General features: G+C 38.1%; 1 protein-coding gene across 3 annotated transcripts in view; it reads right to left on the bottom strand.

The window, feature by feature from the left end:
* Positions 1-25,300, bottom strand: part of rai14 (retinoic acid induced 14) — a 37,348-nt gene that overhangs the window by 10,748 nt on the left and 1,300 nt on the right. For all 3 annotated transcript variants that reach the window (XM_020606009.1, XM_020606008.1, XM_020606006.1), the window contains exons 2-7: positions 24,699-24,780; positions 7,299-7,429; positions 5,247-5,335; positions 4,900-4,964; positions 3,082-3,139; positions 2,673-2,743 (exon numbers count right to left, since the gene is read on the bottom strand). In XM_020606009.1, coding sequence (XP_020461665.1) covers positions 2,673-2,743; positions 3,082-3,139; positions 4,900-4,964; positions 5,247-5,335; positions 7,299-7,429; positions 24,699-24,734 — 450 coding nt within the window. In that variant the 5' untranslated portion in view covers positions 24,735-24,780. The remainder of the gene's footprint in view (positions 1-2,672; positions 2,744-3,081; positions 3,140-4,899; positions 4,965-5,246; positions 5,336-7,298; positions 7,430-24,698; positions 24,781-25,300) is intronic.

Genomic DNA, 25,300 nt, shown 5'->3' on the forward strand with positions numbered 1-25,300 from the left:
ACACGCACGCACGCACTCCTATGGGCAATTTAGAGACACCAATCAACCTAAGCTGCACGTCTTTGGTCAGTGGGAGGAAGCCGGAGCACCCGGAGAGAACCCACGCAAGCACGGGGAGAACATGCAAACTCCACACAGAAAGGTCCCAGGTGGGGCCCGAACCCGGAACCTTCCCGCTGTGAGGCAACGGCGCCAACCACTGTGCCACCGTGCTGCCCATGAGTGGAGTAGAGGTGGACTTTTTCAAGGCACAGTAACAGGTCTTTGAGAGCCAGAATTCTTGCTGTTTCTCAGGTGTTCAAATACTTATGTTCAGCAGTGCAAGACAAATAAATTCTTTAATAATCATACAATGTGATTTCCTGAATTTTTTTCTTAATTCTGTCTCAGAGTGGGAATGCACCTACAATGTGAATTTCAGACCCCTCCATGATTTCTAAGTGGGAGAACTTGCAAAATCGCAGGATGTTCAAATACTTCTGTTCCTCACTGTAGCAGAGTTGGCTGACAGAGGCAGTATTTCACCAGGACTGACAGATCCTAACCCCAGGCATGGCCCTGAACATAACCTAACCTTATTCTTCTATTCTTCTGTTCAGCCTAAACAACTGACTGGCCAGAACTGTTGAGGGTGTATAGCCTGGGAGGAGCTGACTTAGCCAAGATTAAGTTAGGAAATAAGTTGTGACTTAAGAGTGAGCTATGAATTCACAGCTTTTAAAACTGTAAATCAACATAATACAAAAAAAACAAGAACTGAGGGATTGACGCTTTAAACTGTACAGACATTTCCACAGGAAAGCAAAAAGTCTGGAAATACTTGCAAGTGTCCCAAGCAACTTTAATGCAAAGATAAAAGACCAACACATCTCAGTATAAAGCCTTCATCAATCCTGACAAAGACTTTATGCCAAATCCTAGCCTTAAACCTTTGCTCATGGTCAAACTATAGCAGAGATAATCAGCATTTGTCTTGCAACCCCCTCAGACTTATCTTGGAAAGCCTTTAAAAGGTCTTCACTCCCAGGTTGGAATACGGTGCCAGAGACTCCATCCCTGAACCGATGAACTTGTTGTAATACAATACTGATGAAACTAATGGTTTGGTGTAGACCCAACCACACTGGTTTAACTTTTACCATACTGCCTGAAATATTCAAGGAAAAGTACCTCAAAAGTGTACTGAAGTACAGTACCTGAGTAACTGTAATAAGTTAAATTCCACCACTGCCCATTTGTGGTCTTTCAAGAGTTCTGACCTACTCAAACCAAACACATGCTCAAGAACTACCAGGCCACATCTATGAATTATATCAAGGCTGGGTTTATTATAAATAATTAAGAAATGTCACCACATATAAGATTTTATAATACAGATTACAAGTGTCTCTGAGCAGACTAAGTTTACATTTCCTTGATTTTCTGTAAACATTTTCTGACCAGCATACCATGTGTAAGACCTGGCAGATGTTTTTCTGTTTCTTTTAGTATCTTGCTGCGTGTTTATCAAGGTCAAAGATAAATTAGAAATAAATCTATGATACCGCCATGTTGCCGGCCTGAAGCTAACAAGCTGGCATGTTCTGCTCAGTACAGAAACACCAATATCTTCCAGATGGTTTTGTGGTTCCCACTATTTGTCCACTAACCTCAGACAGAATAGCTCAAATCTCTCTCTCACACGCAGGCGTGCGCACACACACACACACACACACACACACACACACACACTTGTAGATGATTATGGCTGGAAGAATAAGTGCTGCTGAATGGAAGCAACATTATGTATATCACACAGCACTTAGTTTCCTACAAGCACAGAACGGCATCAGTTTGCTTAACAACTTCTGTATTAATTAGAAATATTTTTTTAAAGCTGCATCACGGCTGATGGGACCTGCTCCAATTGTACAGCCAGTGCTAGTGTGGTAGCATGAACTACTTTCAAAAAACAAAGTTGGCACTTACTTAAACAAGGCTTCAATAGATTTTACATAACATCTTTACATGTAGGCTGAGAGACCCCTCTGAGTATGTGTTTATCTCCAACACACCAGCTGTGGCATGATAATAAAAAGGGAAATAAATGTGCAACACATTCTCTTCTCTATTTCTTTACTCTCAATTGCTCTCTTTTTTCTTTTACACACACACACACACACACACACACCAGGCTAACACACCCCAGTTGGGCAAAAACCAGAGAGATGGAGCATCACTGCAATGGAGACTACATGTCTGCACTGCAGAGTTCCCACAGTACAATGACCCCCTACCTCACACATACAAAATATTATTCAGTCTTAAAACAGATATCAGGAAATATCAATTAATGAGGACCCTCCATATTAAAGATCAACAGTTGAGGCCAGTAACAGCAATTAACAGGTTACTTTCTTTCAACTTTAATAAATGTAAAAATTGTAATTTAGGAAATGAGATATTCAACATCATATTAATACAGACATGTATCCTAATGAAAATCCAAAGCATACAAACAGTTATTTACATTCCCTGAACAAACTAGTCTGGAAATACCTCAGTGGAAAGCAATATGAATAGGACTGAATGGAGCATTTCTGTGGTCTTATTCTGTTTTGGAGCTCATTACTATCCTGCCAGGAAAAAAGGTCTGGATAACAGACAGTGGAAGTAATAACAAAAGTACATACTGCATCTTTCAGGGCGATTGAACTTCTGAGTTCGCATAGCAGTTGGACGGTCTCGATGTTGCCGCTGGCAGCTGAGGATGAAACAAAACAACAGCCAGATAATGAAAAGAAGCATAGAAGTGTTTGAAGTTTTCAGCTTGGTCCAATTTAGTCTAGGATTAAATTTGACAAGAACATTCTCTCCTTTGTGGTCTTCTCTGATTTCCAAAAGAACAAATTAATTGAAATAGTCACTGTAACACAAACTGAGAAGAGGTCTGTCGTATTCAATGTACTGTATGTAGACTTTGTTGAAATCTTAGCTTAACTTTAATATCACAAGATATTTTCCTCCATTCTTCTCCAAGAAGACTAATATTATATAAAAGCACTTTTGTTTAAGTAACTCTCCTGATACTGAAACACTCACCAGTGTGATGGAGGGCAGTCTTTCCTGTGCTGTCTACAGCATCGATAGGGCACTTACTCTGGAGGGAAAACAGAAAAGTATTAGATGTGCCAATTAATGGCACACATGAATTATGAATGATGGTGTTTGTTTACTGGTGCATATACAGTTCATATTTTTTGCCCCCCCTTGTTTGCTGGTAGTGGTAATCTGACATTTTTTACAAATGATGTTTGTATTTGTTGATACTGGTAAAAAGTGAGTTGGTAGTTTCTCACAAACAAAATGGCAATAAACTGACTTTAGTGGGCACAACTGTATGTCTAGTAAAGAGTATTACAAACATTACAAAGGACTGTGAGAACCTTACAATATTGTTTGTGACAAACAAAATCTATCTAGAGCTTTACAAATATTTCTGTGTATAATAACAAAATTATCTGGGTGTTTGACCAGGCAGGTGCATGATGCAGACTGTCATGGGACAGTTAGGCCAGCAGTCAGAGCAGTGTGTTTGTACGTGTGCCTGCCAAGATCTGTTGATGTTTGCCCGCACACTCACAATCAACAAACACAAGAAATGAGGCAGTGAAACCATCTGGTTGCAGACATCTTAACAGAACAGAAACATCCTACCCAGTAACAAACTGTTCAGATTGTAGGGTTCACATGGTTTGTGCTCCTGCTTTCACAATTTGCTGTAACTACTAATATGCCCAAGAAGAAGTCTTGCTGGGGGCCGGATGATTGCCCATTGAAACATTGTTTCGGATTTGTCACACTTTTTGTTGTATAACACATTTTTTAAAGTATTTCACTAAACCTGGGGGCCTTCTTTGTACATGGATTAACAGGTTAGCCGGATCATTTTGATGGCAGCTTCACATTATCCCAGATCTGTCAGTTCTTCGAAAGTCTCACGGGACTTGTCACAGCAACACATCCGTAATCTCAAACCTGCTCAGGAGTAGGTTTGTTCTCAGGATTATTCAATGTAAACAAAATAACTTCACAGATTTAAAGGAAGCAACTCACTGACATTGGAGTGATTATAATAAAACATGAGTTTAAAGAAAACAGAGAAGAGGCTGTTTTTTTATATAGGGTTGTTAATGTGGACAATTTAATGGCACCGCTTTTTGAGTTATTTGAAAAGTGTACCTGGTTCTGAAACTATTCCTGTGAGTTTTCATAGTCTGCCTTCTTCCTATGCCTTAAAAAAGGCTCTAAAACTTATTACAATTTTCTCAATCACTGTGGCCAAGTTATCAATTTAGCAAATTTTACAGTATATTGGCTACAAGTCACATCAGAAAGGATTCGCTGGTCATGATTTCAGCTGTTGCACACTTACCTTGGATGATCAAATCAAGCTTTTCTAATCCACAATTCAAGTGGGGGGGGATGAAGAACTGAAATATCCAGATAACCTTAGCTGGCATTAGAAAAATCCAGGATTACTCATTTAGAATCGGTTCAGCCAAAGAACATAACCCTGGAATACTGTCGAACTATTATTCATCCATCCGTCCATTATCTATATCGCTTATCATGAACAGGGTCAAAGGGGAGCTTGAGCGAATGTAGAACCATTATATTAAATCAAATACTGTTTGGTATGTTATCACTGTTGCAGCACTCTGGGACCACACTGTGTGTTACTGGCAACATATTACAAATGCACGGTGTGGTGGCCACAACAACGGCTTGGCAGATTGTCGCAGCTTACGTTACTGTCATCACAGTACATTAAGTATGACTAGTAGCCCAGATCTTAAGTTATTTTAGAGACAAAAATCACAATCTGTTACTGTTGCATCCTTCATTCATCCACCTTACCTGAATTAGCTTTTTACAGCACTCAGTGTGATTGTTTTTAGCAGCAAGGTGTAAAGGATTAAAACCTGGAAACAAATCATGAAAAGCATTTTTAAGAGCTTAATTAGGTCAAAGAATTTAGTAACAAACTGGATAAAATGAAAATTTCCAAAAGCAATCATAACAGAAAGTAAAGTGGCACTAGAAACTATATAAATCACAAAAGTTACAAAACCAATAACCTTAGTACAACTAAAAACTTTTTTTGTTGTATTTATATACTTTTTAGTATTATTTATGCAGAAATACAGAAGATTCAAACAAGTCACAGTCCACCTAGCATCATCATATTTAGCTACAATATATACCTGCAGCATCAGTGATTGACAGGTCAGCTCCATGTGCCAGGATGACAGAAAGGCAGTCTGTCTGACCACGAGAGGCTGCTACATGAAGACTGTACACAAATACAAAGCAAAGAACAAAATGAGAACAAATCAGATTCCCAGTACTTATACATGTCACAACAGAGATGTTTGTATGACAGTGATTTTACAACTGATTGTTCTTTTGCTAGTTTTCTGAGAAACAAAGATTTCTTTAAATGGACAGACTCTATAACTGAAATACATTACAATAAAAGGAATAGTCTGACATTTTGGGATCCTTTCAAGAGTTAGATGGGAAGACACATCTGTTTGTTAAATCTGAAGTCACGGTCCTTATATCATTAAACTTATGATTTTACAAGGGATTATGTGTTAAAATAGTCCTTGTTGTGACTAACTGGAATCACTGCTGATTTTTATGCTTCAGTTTTTGTATGGATTTTAAAAAGCATATAAATAAGCATATTTCCCAAAATGGCAAACCATTTCTCTAACTGGTAAAACACACTGGAAGCGTTTTTGGAAGCATTTTCTACGCATCTCATACTGAAGATATAATTTCACTATATCAAATAAGTCAATCTAAACTGAATCTGTGAGATGCACGTTCCCCTTAGAACCCTGGCATTTTTTTATGCTACGTTTAGTGAAACGCAATATCCACAGCCAGCTCTTTAAAAAAATCACACAAATCCCGTTTTATTTCTACTGGAATCTGTTACGACTGATCAGGCTGCTTGAGTTTCACGGGTTTCAGAATTCAAAATGCTCCACCAATGAATGTTACCCGGAGCACAGGAGGTAAAGAACTGCCATGCATGTAAAAATGGCACAAGTCGATATCGCCCTGTATGCAAAAAGTGCCCTCCAAACTGTACGTGTCTGTTTGTGTGTATGTGTGCAGTAGGCAATCAATACAACCCCTTTCCAGCTCAGTAAGCAGAAAAAAAAAAAACCTCCACATACCCAACCTCCCACACACACACACACACACACACACACACACACACACACACACACACAACTATGTCCACATGCCTTTCAATCAGGTTTTATCACCATAGAGATACTGTAGACTCCTCCTGTGCATTCTGAAAAGATTAGAGCATTACAATCTCAAACCACTGCATGATTTACAACGGCTGAGAGTACGCATCTGTGCATTTGTTTCTGTGTTTTTGTTGCACTTAGAAAAAAGCCAAGGATGTGACTGACTATGGAATTTAAAAACCTGTGTGTTTGTGTCAGCATGTAAAAATCTGCACATTTGTGTGAGCTCTGTGTGAGCTGCTCAGCACATTAAGGTCAGCGGGTGTTGTGTTTCCGAAAAAGAAAAGGGGTCAAATATTAACAGTGAGCCTCTGTGTTATCAACAGTCTCAGCCTGTGAGGCAACAAGCTCCTCTGCCTCAGCCTCAAAGGGAGGCTGAGTGAATGGTTGCAAAATGTCAACCTTTCAGGAATTAAGAAAAACAATTTTATTTTTAGTTTAGCCATTCATTTTTAATATTGTGCTTGGGAGAGTGAAAGTAGCTTTATAGCCCAAGATCTATATCCTGTAGAAGTATACGGACTTAAAAAAAAAAAAGGGGGAAACAGGAATCACTTAAACTAAATAATATTTCCGTGAAATTTAAACTTTTATCACAATCACACCATCTTTTATAAATGTGATAAGTTTAGGTCTAAGATAAGTTTCATATAACTCCTAAAAAGCTGCATTTACATTTATTTGTCAGATATCACTAAACCAAATAGCAAACTAGACAGCTTCACTGCACAGAGTCGTTTCTATTCTGATTTTTGGTTTGCGTCCTTGTCAGTGTAGCATATATCAATCCAACTCTCTTTTTCTTTTTTTTAAACTTGCAACAAAACATTTTTGCAGCTGGCATATTATGTTTCCCATGGAGACATTGGTGTCCACTGGGATTTGTGCACAAACATGCTAAAAAGCTACATTTCCTAATTGCTAAATCGATACCAAAGCCATGTTTTTTTCTTTTTTGTAAATAAGAGTAAGAACGCTTACGCTGATTTGCCTTCGCTGTCCAGCTTAACAGCACTGGTGCCTTTTTTGGTGAGGAGCGACGCCACTTTCTCCATCTCACCATGCTCCACCGCGGCAAGAAGACGCTCGTCGTTCTTGTTCCACTCATTGACCTATAATGAATGATTTTGGAAAAAGAGAGAAAAAAGAGAATGAGCAAAAAGGAAGGAGAAAAAAAATGAAATGAGGTGAGACTAAAAGCTGATATCACATGTAATCAGTGTGGAATGGAGGAAGAAAACGTCTATTTTCATATTAAGTACCACTAAACAGACACATTATAACCATCACCATAAACAGTAACCTGACAGACTATGAACATATTTTACAGAAATGTATTTATTTAATTATTATTATGACATATATATCCATGATTTGTAATTTTAACAGTATGCTGCTTCGACCAAATAGCATCTCTCTAATAATAATAATAATAATAATAATAATAATAATAATAATAATGTATTCATTCCTAACAATGATGTGCTGTTGCCAGACATTAATAGACATTAAATCTTACTTTGAAGCCAAAAGGGCTGAGATTCCCTAAATCTAAATGATATTTCTCAGAGGAAGAGAGAGTTTTCTTGGCCCACAAAAAACATTTGTGTCAATACATGAGCACATATGCATACAAACTTATACACAGTCTTAATCAGCATCCAGTGTGGATGTGTCCACTGAACCATACATAAAGTACAGTAAGTCAGCTATTCAAACTTCAAGCATGATCTCATATGGAGACTATCTTGCAACACAGCAGTCTGATAGCTCAAGAGAGATGAGAAAATGTATCAGAAATTGTTACATTGTCAATGTTGGCAGCTCGACTTCATTAGTCAGATTGCCCTAGACTCATCTGTCTATATTAGGATGCAGTGCAGTATTAAATCTGACCCGATAGCCTGCTGACCTACACGTGATAAGGGGCTGAACTCTCTGACACTGACTGTATCCTATTTTAGGAGAGCAATAAGCCAAAATAGTGAAGCAAATATATATCCTACAGTATGTGGCAAACACTGATAGATTGCAATATACTGGTGAAAAAAAATCCAGGGCTATAAAAATCTCGGCTGTCACTGAATCAGCTAGACTGAGCCCTGAGCTCTGCAGCCTAAGGCACAGAGCCAAGGAAATGAAAAACAGGCTACCTATTTGTTGGTGTTTTGAAAATTAAACAAAGTCTAAGATGACAGAGTGGGAAAATATTCTTGCTTGCCTTGCATGGAGTGGCAAGCATAGTCAGCATGCATATACAATAAAGTTCAAGTCCAGCTCAGAGTTATAGTAATAAAAAAATTAAAAGAAAAACAAAAAAGCTGAATCAGGGAAAACCTTCCCTGTGTGGTAGTATGAATTTCAGCACATTCATACTATCTTATAAAAAAAAAGAACACACACAGATGGGCAATGACAAATTTATCATGTGTAACTGTTTACTGGTGTATTATGTATATGCCATGTTTTTTTCAACACCTATGTTGAAAAAATAAAATTAAATAGTCTGTGTAATAATAATAATAAATTCTTCATTTGGCCATGTTTTGTCTATTTACTTGTGTGTGTGTTTTTTTTTAAGCTACAATATATAGCCTCTAATAACTTGAAATATGTCCCCAAAACACCTCTTAATATGGAGAGGTTTTGTCAAACGGCTGAGTGATCACTGAGCAGCTTGGCTGGAGTGTATTGGAGCTGTGGAGTGAGTGGGAGCTGAAAATAGCTCACGCAGGATTGAATTTTGCTTTCAAAACTTGTACTAGCTTTAACTTGATTTCCAGAACTTGAACAATGTAATTTTAAGTTGCAGTGCAGTGAACTGTGCATTCGTGTCCAGATGGAAACCCTGTGGTCTGGACCAAAACATTCTCAAAGGTACTGTGGAGTTGGAGGGAGTCAGTGGAAGTGGAACAGAGAAGGCAGAGAACATGGATCTGTGTGTCACTATGATTAATGCACAGTGAAACATGACAGCAGGTGATAGCTGAAGCTATGTGGTGGTTAGGAGTCCTCGTTTGCACAGAGCTGGGCTGGGTTTGCCTTCCAGTGTGTTGTTATGAAAACTCTCATGATTTTCATACAGACATACATACATGTGATGTTCAATTAATGTGAAGGGCTCTGAGGAATTCAAAAACTAAAAACAGGCATGCTTATGAGATAGTGGCACACATGAAAATAAAAAGATGAATGACATAGGGCATAAGTGGCAAAAAAGGAAAGGAATATGAACTCAAATCAATGGTGTGTGTGTGTGTGTGTGTGTGTGTGTGTGTGTATATGTATATATATATATATAAAGAGTGGTTTGTTTACATTATTCAACACATTTAACTGAAACAGTAGCAGTGCTGGTTTAACAACACCCAGGGCTTTCCTTATCTTGTTATGTGGATATCAGGAAGGGTGGAACTTGCTGCTGTAATCGAGTGCCTTTGTAATCCAGAAACAGCAGCAAAACAAACCTACTTTTGTAACAAATTTAATAACAGCAGCAGTCGGATCCTGCAGATGGTGAAATGACACTTGGGGACTTCATCAGGCTATGACAATTAAATTTAAACCTAATGTTACATAGTGTGCACCTGAATAGTGCACCAGTAACATATCTGATCTAAAAAAGCAGAATAACCCATGTTGAATGTATTTCTTCTTGGAAATGGATACTCCCTTAAACACTGCCAAGTTTATTTAATCTAGTGCATGCTGGGAACGGTTCAGCTTCCGTGAGGGTGTTCTGATCCTACATCTTCTCTGGAATATTTAATCCTGTGTCCTTGTCTATGTCATGTTAAAAATCATAATGCATTTATTTATTTTCTAATAGATGTTAAGTACTGAATAGTCCTATGCATTTTCCCACACACTAGTTGTATGCTGCGCAGGACAGAAATGAGATCCTCCTCCATGATACTGGCCCGCTGAGTTCTTGGGTTTCACTCAAGCAGCAAATATTTAACTCCTAGTATAAAATAATATTCAGATTTGCTCAGCCAGTAGAGAATGTTATAAGTGACACAGATTGATACTGAAAAGGCAAAAATAGTGGTACAATCACATTCAATCCAGTGACAGTAGTATACTGTAGTATGTCTCTCGGAAAGAAGACAAAGGCTTTATAATGCATCATCCAGTGAAACTACTACCAAAGTTTATCCTTTAAATGTACTTTCCAAGAGTAGAGTTGCCATGAAACATGGTCAACCACACAAACATGTCTGACCTCAGAGGACAATGTGAGCAGTAACCTGGAAATTATGAAGTCAGAGCACGGTTTTAAGGGGAGGGGAACACACAAAAAAGAAAAAAGGTATGGGCTAGTGCAGCATTTCAAAACTAATGCCAAGAGATATGGGTATAATTTTTGGTCATTAAAAACACTACCAGCAACACCAGAAAGTTTTCTGTGTACTCACTTCAGTAAAGATTCATTCACGCTGTTCACTGTCAGCTGCTTTGAATCAAGAAAATATAGAATACTTAGGGTAACGAAAGGGTAGGAGGGCCCACAGGTCTAATAACATAACTATCACGGGCTCATTGACAACAACTGTATATAGGAGAAACATTAATAGAATAAATTACAGGGGAAAGACTCATGTACTGTATAGCATGATCATGCCTAATGGTCTATATGATTTTAGAAGCTGAACAAAGAATAAAGAGCCATCACGATAGAGCAGCATGACATAGATAGCATTAGACGACATTGTAATGAACAGGTTTAAGTGGAGCGGAATGTACTGCTCCAGTTTCAGCTGCATACACAACTTGTGTCATCGCAGAGAGGCAGATAAAATAATCATGTGATGGCAGAGATGGTGTAAAATCAGCACGGGCCCCTGCTCCAACAAAAAGTCACAGAACAAAGTGTGTCTAAGAGTTTTCTATATGGATAGAAAGAGCACAGAGAAAAATGTTGCCTGTACTGAGAGAAAGAAACAGCCAACAGTACTGTAGATAATAGTAGCACACCCATAAGGCAAAAAATAAATAAATAAATAAAATAATTTCCTTTTTTGATAATAGAATATTATTCAACAAATGTCTTTGTCAGGGTTTAAAAGTTTTAATTAAGTTTAAATTCCTGGCTCCATTCCATGTAAAACAGCTGCATACAGTATGTGGTGCCTACAAACTATTGAACTATACCAGTGACTGAGCATTTGTATGAAACAAAATATGTGCGTCTTATGGTAAAATGGTATTTTTTGTGTTGGTTAAAACATGTGGAGGCAGGTGGGTAATAAACTGGATTCAATTCTGATGTGAAAACCTGAAAATACAATCAAAGAAATTAGTCAGGTGATGCCTTTGATTTACTTTTAATATCCATTGACAAACTAATCAGCAACTTCAGATATTTTTAATCTACTCAGTGTTTCCCCTACCATTAAATTAGGGGGGCGCCCCGCCCACCCTTGAAGATCAAGTTAATTTTTATTAATTTTTATTTTCTATATAGTGCCAGATCACAACAGAAGTCATTTAAGGTTACCTTTCCTATAGAACAGGTCTATACCTTGTTCTTTTATTAAATAAACTAAATAGCCTTATGTTATTGATCTTATTTACATGACGGCATGTCATTTCTGTCTCGCCATGGTCACGCGTTAAGACCACTGTCCTTCTGTGTGTTACACCAGGAAGTGAAATGGATCTCACTTCCTCTCTTGATTTCATTTCTTTTTCTTTGACTGCCCACATCCTTTAATCTCTGCCTCCTTCCTCTCCTCAGGTTCTCCCTCTCTTTGTGTGTTTACAGTGAGATCAGGGTGTGGACTTAAGTGTTTGTTCCCTCTCTGTCTTTTAGCCTTACACTCATTAAGACACACAAAAAGTTAGCTGATAACACTAAGTGTTTCCTGTTTGTCCATGCTGGAGGGTGGCTACAATGGCTAGGACAAGAGAGCAAAGAATTCAAGAGAAAGAGTAAAAGAATTAAAGAGGTAAAGTGGAAGAAACTAATGAATTGGGAGAAACAAACAGATACCAGAGTGGTATCAGAATTTTTACTATTGCTTTAAAATTATATTACTCATTTGACTCATTCTTTCTAATATCCCTTCTTCTTTCTGCTTGCTTCTGTCCACATCTATTTGTAAAGTATTTAAAACTAATTATAGAATCACATCTTCAAATATTTCTGCTCAGAGGGTTTCTTCTGAACTTCCTTCTCTAAATGAGAAAAAAAAACTAAGATCAGAAGCTTCCTATATCACATTGTGTATGTTTGCAGAGTTCAGCTACTAACAGCAGATGGACTATAACAGGAAACTGTTTATTTTAGAAAACCTTCAGTATTTCTTTCCAGAAAAAGACAACATATCATTTTTGTTGATCTACATTTAAACCAGTGTTTTTATGCCTTCACTACATTATGACTAAAGGTGGGAGGCTCTAATGTACGTTTTGTTTCCAATGCTTTAGTTCCACATATAAAACAGTGAAAACTCTCAAAACTAATTTTAAACTATATTGCATTTGATACTATATGTTAAGCAACGAGACCAGGAGGGCTTCATATCTGTGGACTTTAGATAGTGAAACTGGGACGAAGAAAAAAAATTCAACAGAACTCCAGGATTTCCAGATGCCTTGTCATGGAGTCAAGTGTTGTTTAAAGAAGGTTTGACCCAATGATCCCCATACACTGTGGACACAAACGAATACCAACAAATTTCACTGTGATCAGGCCAATAATTGTCAATCTGTGGACACAAACAAATACTAACAAATCTCACTGTGATCAGGCCAATAATTGTCAATAAATCTCACAACTGACCGAAAGTTTCAGTCTGAAACACTGGACAGACTGACAGACCAAATAACTTGACCCTGCTTTTAGTCAGCAAGAAAAACAAAAAACACTTGGTCATGAAAAGCAAACAAAAGTAAAACAGATGGGACAGAGTAGACTGTGTGAGGAAGCACTATGTCTACGACAAGAGATAAAGCCCATCACATGTAGATAGAAAGAGTAGATTAGATGAGAGGTAAGATACACACCATACAAACTGAATCTAAAGGTGAACAAAAGGTTACAATTAATTTGAGAGAGTGGTTTAGAGATACAGGATGGAAGAGTGAACAATGTACAGGACAAAAAAGGAAAACAGTGAAGGAAAGACAAACTGACACATCTACAATACCTCTGCCCTTTGATCAGTAGTGGCTGTTAACATCAAACCCCTTATCTGCAACAGAGCAGATGCTCAAATGTCCTCAAACAATACGGCCTTTCTTTTGGACCACAGCTGAAACCGCTTACTGCCCTCTGTAATACAAACACCCATCAACATGAGCACACACACACAAACACACAATAGTTTACTCTGAAACTAAAACCCAGAATGAGAGAGTAAAGAGACAAAACTGTTAAACAAAGACCAGATGGATGCTTTCATAATGAAAGACAGTCCTATGTATTTCACAACACTGCCCAATCTGGACCACACATGTAAATAAAGAAATAAATTTACATCATGAGACCATTTTTCTCATTTGACAACTCTGTTTTAAATCCACTGCAATTTTACTGGCACCACCCTTTCCTCACCAAATGTGCAGTATTTCACTCTACCAACTAGCAAACATTGGTATAATCAGTCTGTTGTCCATATACTGAACATCAGCCAATGATGTAGTTAAAACAATACCCCACCAATTTATCACTGCACTCCTATAACATTAGTCAGTAACATCAGACAATTTGGAAAAAAATACCAAAATCAGGTCCGCAAAACCAGAGTCTTTTTCATTCCACACATTCTTCTTCTTCTTTGTCAAAACCAGGCATCTATATTACCCACAATGCAACACAACTGCCAAACATTTGGTGTAGTAGTAGATAATGTAGCCTGGAGCCACTAGCCTCAAGCAGAAATGCAGAGCGGGCTATAGAGGTCTGGTCGGCTCATGTCTTTCTAACTCCCAAATTCTGCCCTTTTCAAACTTGTGGTCTTCAGACCCAACCAAAGCTGATTAACATCACTTGCAGCATTTTCTCAAAACTTTGATCTGCTCTCTACAAAAAGATTATACTTTTATCACATGTGCAGTAGTATTCCCCAAAACAGACTTTGATGTGTGAGCTTTCCTTTTCAGATGCCAATGAGAACCAAGTTACATGGCACCCCTAATGTCTGCCAACAGTGCTTCTTTGTACCTACTTTGCCAACATTCAAGACTGCCAAGGAAAATATTTGTGCCCTAGATACACTGACTGTAAATTACTTCAAAGGAGCCAATTTGTATTTACCATGTGAATTTATCTTAGCTCAATTTTTTTCATTATGCAATTCATTATAATATGCAAGATGTGAATAGGCTGGCCAATAATGTGCAAAAAAGGAAGCATTTCTTTGCTTGCCTGTTAGCATTCCTACATTTTGCCTATCAGTCATTCAGTATTTACATTTGTTTTTGAATTTTAAATGTAGTGCAACACAGGCATACATCTCAAATAGAAGTATGTGTAATGGACACTGTATTTACTGTAATGGCAAATAAGCACAGTGTTTCACAATGAAAGAATTTTAAAAGGATAGCATTAGCTGTTATATACATAAGCGGTAAAGTTGCAGTGAAATACCATCCATGCCAAAACTACAAAGAGGAAAATGAAAAAAAAAATAACTAAAATGGTCATGTAATGAATCGCCACCCACACCCCCACCCCCCCCCCCCCCCCCCCTTTCTTCACTTCACTTCAGTATTGGTCCTTGAAAAATTCTCATTATTCAAGCTCGACTCAAAACATTTCAAACTACCCCTTATTTTAGTGCTTTTCTCATAACAGCTTGTGCAGTTACAGAAATACTTGTGACCACCATGCCTCTTGGAAATGAAACCCACTGTGATCACCATGTGCTCATTCTGACGCTATAAATACAAACATCAGCTAAATATGCAAATATTAGAATGTGATTTCAGACATACTGTTAGAATTAAATACATTACCATGTTGTTCTTGTCATTGAAAAGTAGTTACTATTTTAAAGTTTGACAATTTATGTAGTCCAATATGGGACATTTATGGGTGCAAGAAGACCTCCAGTTAAAAAATAGCCCTTGTGAAACACTTCCTCCTGACACAAATAGCCTCTCCTGCCCTATAAATAAACATTGCTGGACTTGGAAGGCAACCAGTCACATTACACTCCAAGGCTAGTCATAAAGTCAGTGGAGTAGGGCAAAAATACAGTATACTGTACTGCTAATTTCAGTTAGGACAGGGAAGGTAGTTCAAACCCACTCACACACACACACACACACACACACACATAATAGTGCGTACAAAGGCTCCAAGTAGAATAAAAATGTAAGTCAGACAGCCTGAATGGTCGCTGTGTTGAGCTCCAAGGACAAACATTTGTGCAACAAACCTGAAACAGGGAAGAGTGCTTGTATGCCTATCCAAAAATGTCTGTGACTTCCATAACTTAAATCATCAGCCAGAACTAAACATCTCACAGTTCTTGGAAATAAGCAGCAAATCAAGCAGTACAAAGCCACAAGTTTCTCAAGAAGGAAAGTTCTCATAGTTTTTCAGGTGAACCTAGTCTAACCCTCCCTCCATCCATCTCCAAGCATGAATATTGTTCCAGCTGTTTGGAGCAGGCCAAGCTAAACAACTTGCCTGAACCAAAATGGGGGCAGGGAGCCTGACTCCCCTTTGTGCTCATACAGTTTCTCTCCTGCACTTTCCTGGCCTCCCCAACATCTCCTTTATCTTTGTCTTTTAATAATCTCCTCTATCCAATTCTTGTTCTCATTACATGCAGTTATTCATCTCCATCTCTCTTTCCTTATTATTCATGACAGCTCTTATCCCTTTTCCACAACCCTTTAAATCACCACGTCTGCTTTGTGATCTTTCTGGTGCCTCTGTTAGTATCAGTGATCAGTTCTCATAAGTACAAATACATACACATACAAAGCAGCAGACAAGCATCCTGCATCACTACTGATGTCCTCACACCCACAACGGTCAAAAAAACAAAACAAGTCCATGCACAAACACACACCCACACATAAATGAGCATGTAAACACATGCACAGACACCAGGATCACACCTGCCTCTCTTTGCCATTCTCAGTGCCTCATGGACTGACTGATGAGCAGGTTTCCTGGCTGGTTGCCTGTAGTTCATGTACACAGCCAATAAGAAATAAAGACACCTGATGGGCAGTTCCTGCTTTAATTAGATCCAGGTTTAAACAGGCCCTAAGCCATTTTCCTTTGCCTTTAATTCATTTAAGATAGCCCACGCCTGTATTTTTTAAAGTTTCTGTAGAAAGCCAAGTGGTCAAAGTCAAAGGTGAAACTTCAGGATTACAACCACAATGGCTAGTGCCACCAACAACCAACTAACCATGGTAACTAAAGTAACCACATAGGTGGATTAGGCATCTGCACACCCCATAAACTACTGTCACCAAGGAGATTAGAACAAGCAGAAAAGATTCAACATCACGACAATAGCTAGTTCCACAAGACGCACATCATTTGGCATGATTACATTTACTTTCTGCTTAACTGATAAGCCTTATGTCTATTCATGACATGGCCTGTTCTAACAACTCTGAACGTGCGACATGAAGTTTAGAAGCTTGTACTGAGGAATCAGTGTATTTTCGACCTGTGATTATGTAATGTGACAAGATGTAATACATGACATACCCTATGAAATTTCAGTCTATGAAATACTTAATTAAATTTTCCATTTCAATAAAAACCCACAACAGAAATAATATATAAATCATTTTATATTAGAACAGTTTAGAATAAAGATTTTGTACTTGTTTGTGTATTTTCCACCTCATACATATTTAACAAAAAATAGAAATCTGAATAATGGAGTAGCTTTTATTTATGTTTATAGCTATAGTTAACTAGGCCTCTTACTTTCAGGATCAGTTAATCTTCCAGTTATTTTTAATCAATTAAATGCTTTGTCTAAAAAATGTCAGGATAAACCTAATCCACAGCTTGATTTGCATGTGATTGGATAGTGGACATTCATGCTCCAGATGTCACAATTAAACAAAACTAATGACTGTTATGAACCACCTTTATTTTTTACTTCTCTGCGCTAACTACACATATTTTTTTTATATATCTGTGTTGATGAACTGCAGCTTTTCAGTTGGATCCAGATACAATCTGAATATACTGTATACACTAAGTGTGAACAGGGTCATGGGTGTCCCATGGACTGTCTTTCTGACTAACAACTGACAACACACAGACACACACTCACCCTTCCTCCACCTTGTCTCTCTCTGATTAATGCTGGGCTGTCCTTGAGGTTTCATCACTTCCAGTACTAATACCATTCACTACACCCAGCCAGAACAAACCATTCCATGCCAAACTGAGCCTGAGCCAAGTAAAACAGAGCCAAGTGGAGATACTTATACTATAATTAAATATAAAAGTTTAAAATTGAAGGATTGATGCATTATTGCATGAATATCTCTTATTTTGTGAGTGCACTAAGTTTCAACCTTTATGAAAAAAGTAGGGTGCAAATTTGTTTTCTAATGGCGTTTTCCAATGGAGCGCTAAGAAGCCAGGGGAATATTATGGTTTAATGTTTTCAACCACACAGTGCACAACACATTGTTAGAAATGTTTTCAGATGATCAGCATGTGATTTTCTTTGCAGTGGTGTTCTAGTGAACACAGCAGACATTTCATAACTCCTGATAAGGAGGACTCCATTCCTCTAATATGTACACAGCTAAATTCAGATTATATACATTCTGAAGGTGTCAACAATATAGCAAACAGTAAGTGTACAGTTTTGTTTCCAGTGTCATGTAGCTCAGATGAACAGAAGCTATGAGACAGCTGTGTAGAGTAAGAGGAGAGACTACATAATCCATGCACCAATTAAGACACAGAGAGACTGGATGTAAAGAGAAGTGTGTGTGTGTGCACATGTGTGTGTTAGTCTGCACATCACACAGACACTGGTCTACGCGTATGGATGTGAAACCAAGTGTGTGAAAGCCTAGAGTAATCCCGCTTAGTCTAGAAGCTGAGGGAGCAGGTTTAAGTAGTGCGACAGTTTGAAGGGCTGGGTGAGGGTTTAATATTAGAACCACTGTCTACCATAGAATGAACAGATAATAACAAGGAAAGACTGAGTGTGTGTGTGCACAACAGCACAGCCACTAAGTAACTGCACTTGGGGGATGGTAGCAAGGGGCTGAGGGTAAGATAATAGTCTAAGCAAAATAACTCATTGAGAGCAGATCTGCTCAAACAGCAAGGACTGAGTTGTAAATGTGGTCTCAAAGGGGCAGTGCACACTACAACATTTAATTAAGATTTCTCAAACTAATTACCTGTGACTGTTTATAAGATTAAGTTTGCTTCAACAAACTCTCAAAAGGAACTATGTTCTTTTTATTCCAAAATGTGGAAGCATGTACTAAAAGCTGGAACTGAAAATTAGTTCAGATCTATAGTCTTGTTAACATTAATATACAACTGCTTGTGTTTACATATTAGATCTTTAGCTTCTTTTGCTAAATGAAAACAAGGGTTTTTGAAACATGCATTTCATAAAATTATCAGGAAAAGTATAATTTGCTATCAGTGTGAAACTCAATATTTGTATTATAGAAGCAGAACAACCAACAGATACAACAGTATCATTTATATCCTTATATCAACTTATTTTACAAAGGTTTTGTCAAAGGTTGATTTTAATTTAAATCAGTGAGGTCTAGTTTGAACACAACAAAGAGAATTGCATTATTATTGACATTATCAATGCAGCACAACCATTTCTGACAGCTGACTGTTCAGACAAGGTTCAGGCAAAATGCCTACAAGCCTCTCTATGGCTGGCCGCCAAACCCATTCCCAGAAGCCAGATTACACCATCGGCTTGTCTTAAACACTGCTCGCTGTCTCACACACACTCACACACACACACACACACACCCCTTCATTGTACTGACTGTTGAGCCAAATAGGCTTAGTCAAAATGATCCACAAATGAATCACAAAATGTCAGTGATGTATTCCAAAGACATATTCAGGCAAACAGAAAAATAGAAACAATGCTTAAGTACAGGTAGAGCAGAAAGATACACAACTACTTCAGAACAAACCCACACATACAGAAATTCCTCTGAATCACTTTTTTGACCTTCACTACTACTTGCTCTCCGAGTCTGATAAAGCAATGCTTGTGTTATTCCCTTTTAGGCACTGGCATGCACAGAATCTTGATGGACAAATTTAATGTGGAAAAGTCAGACCACAACACAGCCATGATGGTCCCAGTACAGAAAAACATTTGCTTCCACTGCTGTATAATTTGTGAGAAAAATCACACATTCAGTTGTCTTCTCAGTTAATCCTTTGTGCAGCAGAACACCTTTAGTGTAGGTGGCATTTTCACACTACTTGGCCTGACAGTGCAGCATTTGAGAAAGCCTATCTACAGTGCTTAACCTGGTGACACATTCTGCTGAGTCTGCATGAATGAACAGTTTTAGATAATTAGCACAGCCAAACATATTTTCCAACAATCATTATGTCGGCAGGTTAAAAAATTAAATGCATTCTCTAAACATAATATCAGAAGAATCTTCTGTTTTTCTCACACTTAGGTAGGTTTAGGTGACATCAAGTTAGAGAAATGCAAATGTTAACTTAATTAACAGTATGGCAAGTTGGGGAATTCAAGCACTGCTTTAAGTGCCAGCATTGTTAGACTTTAGTTTTATTTCAATGCATATTGATGACATTGTTTGCACTCTGCTGCCTACAGCCTCAGTCACCCCTCATAGTGCAAGAATTACCCGAACCAACACCATACAATAGCAAAAGGGTGCACGTGTGGCATGCAATAATTCTTTTTTATAATGTGTGTGTCGTCAGGACTAAACTTATAAACAACCGCCAACCTGACCTTTCTTGTTAAGAATAATTACCTTTAATACAGCAACTAACAGAAAAGTTCTGTGTAACCTAATGTAGGGTAGTGACATTAAATAACCTTAAATGGTAGCACCTACAGTATGAAGTCCGAGGAAACATTTTTCTACACACTATATCATGAAGTCAAATATATAGTGTACACTTCTTGTTGTACTGTAGCTAATGGTATAAAGGGAAATTAGGTGCTGTATATTCCTGACCTCCCTCTTAGCAACTACCACCCTTGCTGTTTATTGAGTTTAATATTCAAACCCTAAGACACCGTTTATGGCTATACTACTGCATTAAATGGAAAGTTCTTGACAACTTGTGCATAATATATTACATAATCATTGCAGTTCAGCATTAATCTTTCTCCTGTTTGGAAAACTAATGATGTGAAACAGAATTTGAAATTAATCTCTGGTGGTCTGCACAGTGCTTTCATACACCGATCGGGCACAACATTATGACCACTGGCAAGTGAAGTGAATAACACTGACTATCTGTTACAGTGGCACCTCTCAGTGTGTGGGGTGTATTGGGCAGCAAATGAACATTCAGTCCTCAAAGTTGATGTGTTGGAAACAGGAAAAATGGGCAAGTGTAAGGATCTGAGTGACTTTGACAAGGGCCAAACTGTGATGGTGAGATGACTGGATCAGAGCATCTCCCACCCTGCAGGTCTTGGTGGGTGTTCCTGGTCTGCAGTGGTTAGTACCTACCAACAGTGTCTAAGGAAGGACAAATACTGGCGACAGGGTCATAGAACGCCCACAGCTCACTGATGATGAGATTGACCTACTGTAGATTAAACTTTTACCTTCCATTTGTACTTTTCAAATGATTAAAATTCATTTGAAACTTTGTTAAAATTGTTAAAAATGAGAAATACTGTACATTGGTCTCTATGAAGAGAAAGAGTCAGGGGCTGTAGTGGTGGTATCACACCTAGAGTGGTGGGGCTGTTGAATTTGTCTAAAAAAAGATCTCTAACTTGTCCTCACAACCAGTTTTCACTCCTTTTACACAAGTCTTTCACTGAATTGTGGACACATCTGTGCCGTTCCTGACAGTAGAACTGTGGAAGCAAATGGATTCACAGAAGATGCACAGTGAGCTGCAGAGTGACATGAGTGCCAACCAGCTGCCACATTGACTCCTATGTAAACAGTATTAGGCAGGTGGTCATAATGTTATGGCTGATCAGTTTATGTGGGTCAGGTGGAGTTAAAGGATCCAGCCAGTAATTTTCTTTTTGGTTATTTTCCCATAGAGAGACTAATACCAACAATGAATTTCATTTACTCACTCTAATGCCTGGGAATCCAGAACCTTGTTCCACTTATTTGTCTGTACTGTAGACCTCCACTGTTGGCCAAAAATGATTAAAAACACAAGTGAGCCACACCGCCTCAATGGATAAGCTGTGTCTTCTTGGCTGTTGAGGTCCGTCTTTTTTTCAGTGCTCCAAAGGCAAAGAACAGCCATTACGTTTTACTGTCTCTCAAGTTAAAAAGTCTACTATGTGTGCTCTGCTCTGTTCATACTACTTCACTAGCTTCTGGAATTGAAAAAGTGAAACCTGGTTCTGGGTTCACAGGAAAATTCATTGTTGGTATTAGTCACTGTATGGGATTAAGGGTAGAAAATGATCTGCTTTATCCTTTAAGATGGTGAAATCAGTGTTTAGAGTTTGCATGATGTGTAAAATATCTGAATGACGTAACAGAGTTTAGGCTATGTTGATGGCAAAGGTCTTGTTAACAGACATTTATAAGTGTCAGAGTCATAAAAGCACAAGTGTCATTAATAACATTAGTAAGGGCTGCATTTGATCGAGGTTTGCCAGTTCCAGGGCTTTGTAATTGATACCTCACTGGTATGGCTTACTGAGAGATTTAAATAGAATCAAGTCATCCTACATGTTATTAGTCATGCATGATATGACATGGTAGGTCTGTTGTTGATTTATCTTTATATGCTGTGGACTTAAATGTGCACATTTAAATCATGCGTACACTTTGAAAAACATAAAAGTTGTGTAGTCAGGACAAGACTTTCCAATTCTGTATTAGGCCCTATTTGACATTACTGTAAAAATGTCATATTCTCTCCTTTTCTACAGTTTTTAACATGTCTGCCTTACTTAGGCCTCATGCTGGAGAGGTGTTTCGGTTAAGGTTTGGCTGCCTGATGCACTGAGTTCACTGGGCTGGAGGAGGATCCTCAAAGTGAAGCATTTTGCAACGATTTAACACTACAACACAAATTCCATTACACATTGTGTAGAAATGTCTTGACTTCATTTTAAGAAACTACTTACAAAGGTATTAATTTTCTGTTATTTTGTTAAACTGAAAGGCTGGTTTTGGGAAGAACATTCCTGAGGAATCTGTCATTGACATGCAGCCTAAAACAGAACCAAGGACATATTTTCTTTCTATTACTGTTGTTTGAGGTTTCTATAAAAAGCAATGGAATGGCTATTGGCTCAGAAGATAAGCATGCTGCCCTGTGAAAACATTCTGTGCATATCTTAATCATGACCATTTATCAGTTTGTAAAACAATTGCTTAACCTAGGCTTCCACTGCATAAAAAATAAGAGAAGGGATAACAGTACTATATTCCACAAACTTGAAAATAAATTGATGCATAATCTCAGAATGCAGCAGGACAGAAATGCACTGTTTTCAGAGTACACATAAATACACAGTATGACACACATACACTGAGGGTGCAACACTGACTTGGACAATGTGAAGGGCATTAATAGGGGCACATGCACAGAAATAAACATGCTTTTGCGGTCAGAGCAGTGAAATTATTATTTACAGATAGGACTATAATGACTAACACAGCACAACATCTCACTTGTTTTCCTTTTCCAAACACTAACATTAAAAATCCAGATATGGAAGCAGTGATTCAAACCTAAACATCCAAGCGATCATTGTACAACAACATATGTGGGTGTGAGGACTGTAAAGGCATGCTTGATTGGAACTGGTTTCAGTCGTGTTTCTAAGCAACATTCACATCCACTGCTCTTCCCCTTCTTTCTCTCATACCACCTACGACTGGCAGTTTTAGAGAGGAAGAGCATTTCACTCCAAATCCATCAGTCTCAAGTTATTTACAAGTCTTACTGTTACAGTACAGGTTTTGGCTGGAAAATAAAACAAAAGCGAGACAGATATACAAGCATTTTAGAGATGAACTACTGTGACCTTGCAGCCCAATCCTGGACTACATTTTCTTGAACAATGAACACCATTGTACTCCCCCACATAGCTGACTGAATTTACAATAATTTACCAATATAGGGCTGTAAGCTCATTCAGATTTGCAGGCTGTTAAATATTAAATCACGCACCAGGAAAACCAGTTTTGTGGTTTTCCACTAATAAACAGTATTCTTTATTCTGTATAAATGTTCATCGTGTTCTACAGGTGAATAACAGGTGGTTTCATTTGCTCTCCAAAAGCAGACATCCGCTACACAGTAATCCATACTCTAGTTATGCTTGCTGTATTGTGGATATAAAGCAGGGCTGTACTCCACCTAATTCTTCCTCTGTGGGACAGTCTTTCTCTCTTTAACCAGAACTCATCATCCTGCCCTCCCACAAACTCTTAATCTCATGGAAACTGTCTACATACATAAACTGTCTCATTTAGTATTCCTCACTCCATTTGCTAACTCCTCTACTTCTGACACATTATTCATCCCCTAAAATGTACCCCATATATCCAGCAACCCTCCAGACCTTTCCTGTCTGGCATTTTTCTCTGTGTCATTGTGATCGCTATGACAAAGCACGAGTCAGATACTGTGGAGACATCTCACTTCCTGTGAGTTTAGAGTATCTGTGACCAAATTAATGATAGAACCAATAGGAGTTTCTGAAGGATTCATATCTAAACATGACCGTGGCCCTTGAAGAATTAATTTTTAAAAAATCCTCATCACTATCACCTTCCAAATTGATTCAACATGAAAAGAGTTTGGTTTCTGTCCTGTCTGCATGAAAGTCTGTTTCATATCAGTAACACCACAAATCATGGTTTCTCAACCTCATGACCACATCTTTAGGTCCTAAAATTCTCATGCCACCTACAATCAGAGCTGACGAATTGTCATGTGAAATTGACATATCTTTTCCCTTTACAAGAATGTGGAAGAAGCTCTAAATGGATACACAGTCACATTATCATTAAAATCTGTTTGCTTTAGCCCATTTATATTTTCTTAAACAAAATACCAACAAGCCATGGGCTCCTGCTGACCCCAAGTTTGAGAAAATGTGCCATAAATCATCAGCAGCTGCTCAAGCACTACATACATGGACTGACTCAGCCCTGCAGACATACACATGTGCACACACACACACACTTTACATACCCATGGACATGTGTTGCAGTACTTACATCACTTTTTCTAAACTTGGCTTTAAGGCTCTTCATGTTCGGTCCAGTCCATGCAGTCAGTCACTCAATCACTCAGTAAAGGCTGTGGAGCAAAAAGACACAGATGTTTAAACTCAGCCTCAGTAATGTTTTGCTTCCATTTCAAATGTATTTGTGTCTGATAAAAAATTAAACTACCAGACTTGCTAAGTATTTTGTGTTGCTATATCCACTCACATTACAGTCAATATGAGGTATACTGTAATTGTGCAATGCAGCAGCAGGGATTCATCATGGCAATACTCTGCAGCACTAGTATGTCCACATTCCCCTCTGAAATATGTTGTTCATTAAACATTTACTGTAAATATTCCTCTCCAAGTAAATGGCAGTTTTGGGAATGGATTTAGCATAACACATGTAATTCTAATTCAAGTCTGTTGCTGGAAATAGCATCCAGCTTTGTGTTGTTTTCTATAAGGATGTTTTAAATCACCACAAAACCCTTGGAAATGTCTAGTAACTGTATTTTTGCCCCATAACTGCCTCATGCAAATTCCAGTTTTACATGGCTGAAATGACCTTATCAGCGATTTACCTCCAAAATATCTGGGTGAGGACTC

This window comes from Monopterus albus, unplaced genomic scaffold (genome assembly GCF_001952655.1).
Source record: "Monopterus albus unplaced genomic scaffold, M_albus_1.0 scaffold75.1, whole genome shotgun sequence".
Classification (NCBI taxonomy): Eukaryota; Metazoa; Chordata; class Actinopteri; order Synbranchiformes; family Synbranchidae; genus Monopterus; species Monopterus albus.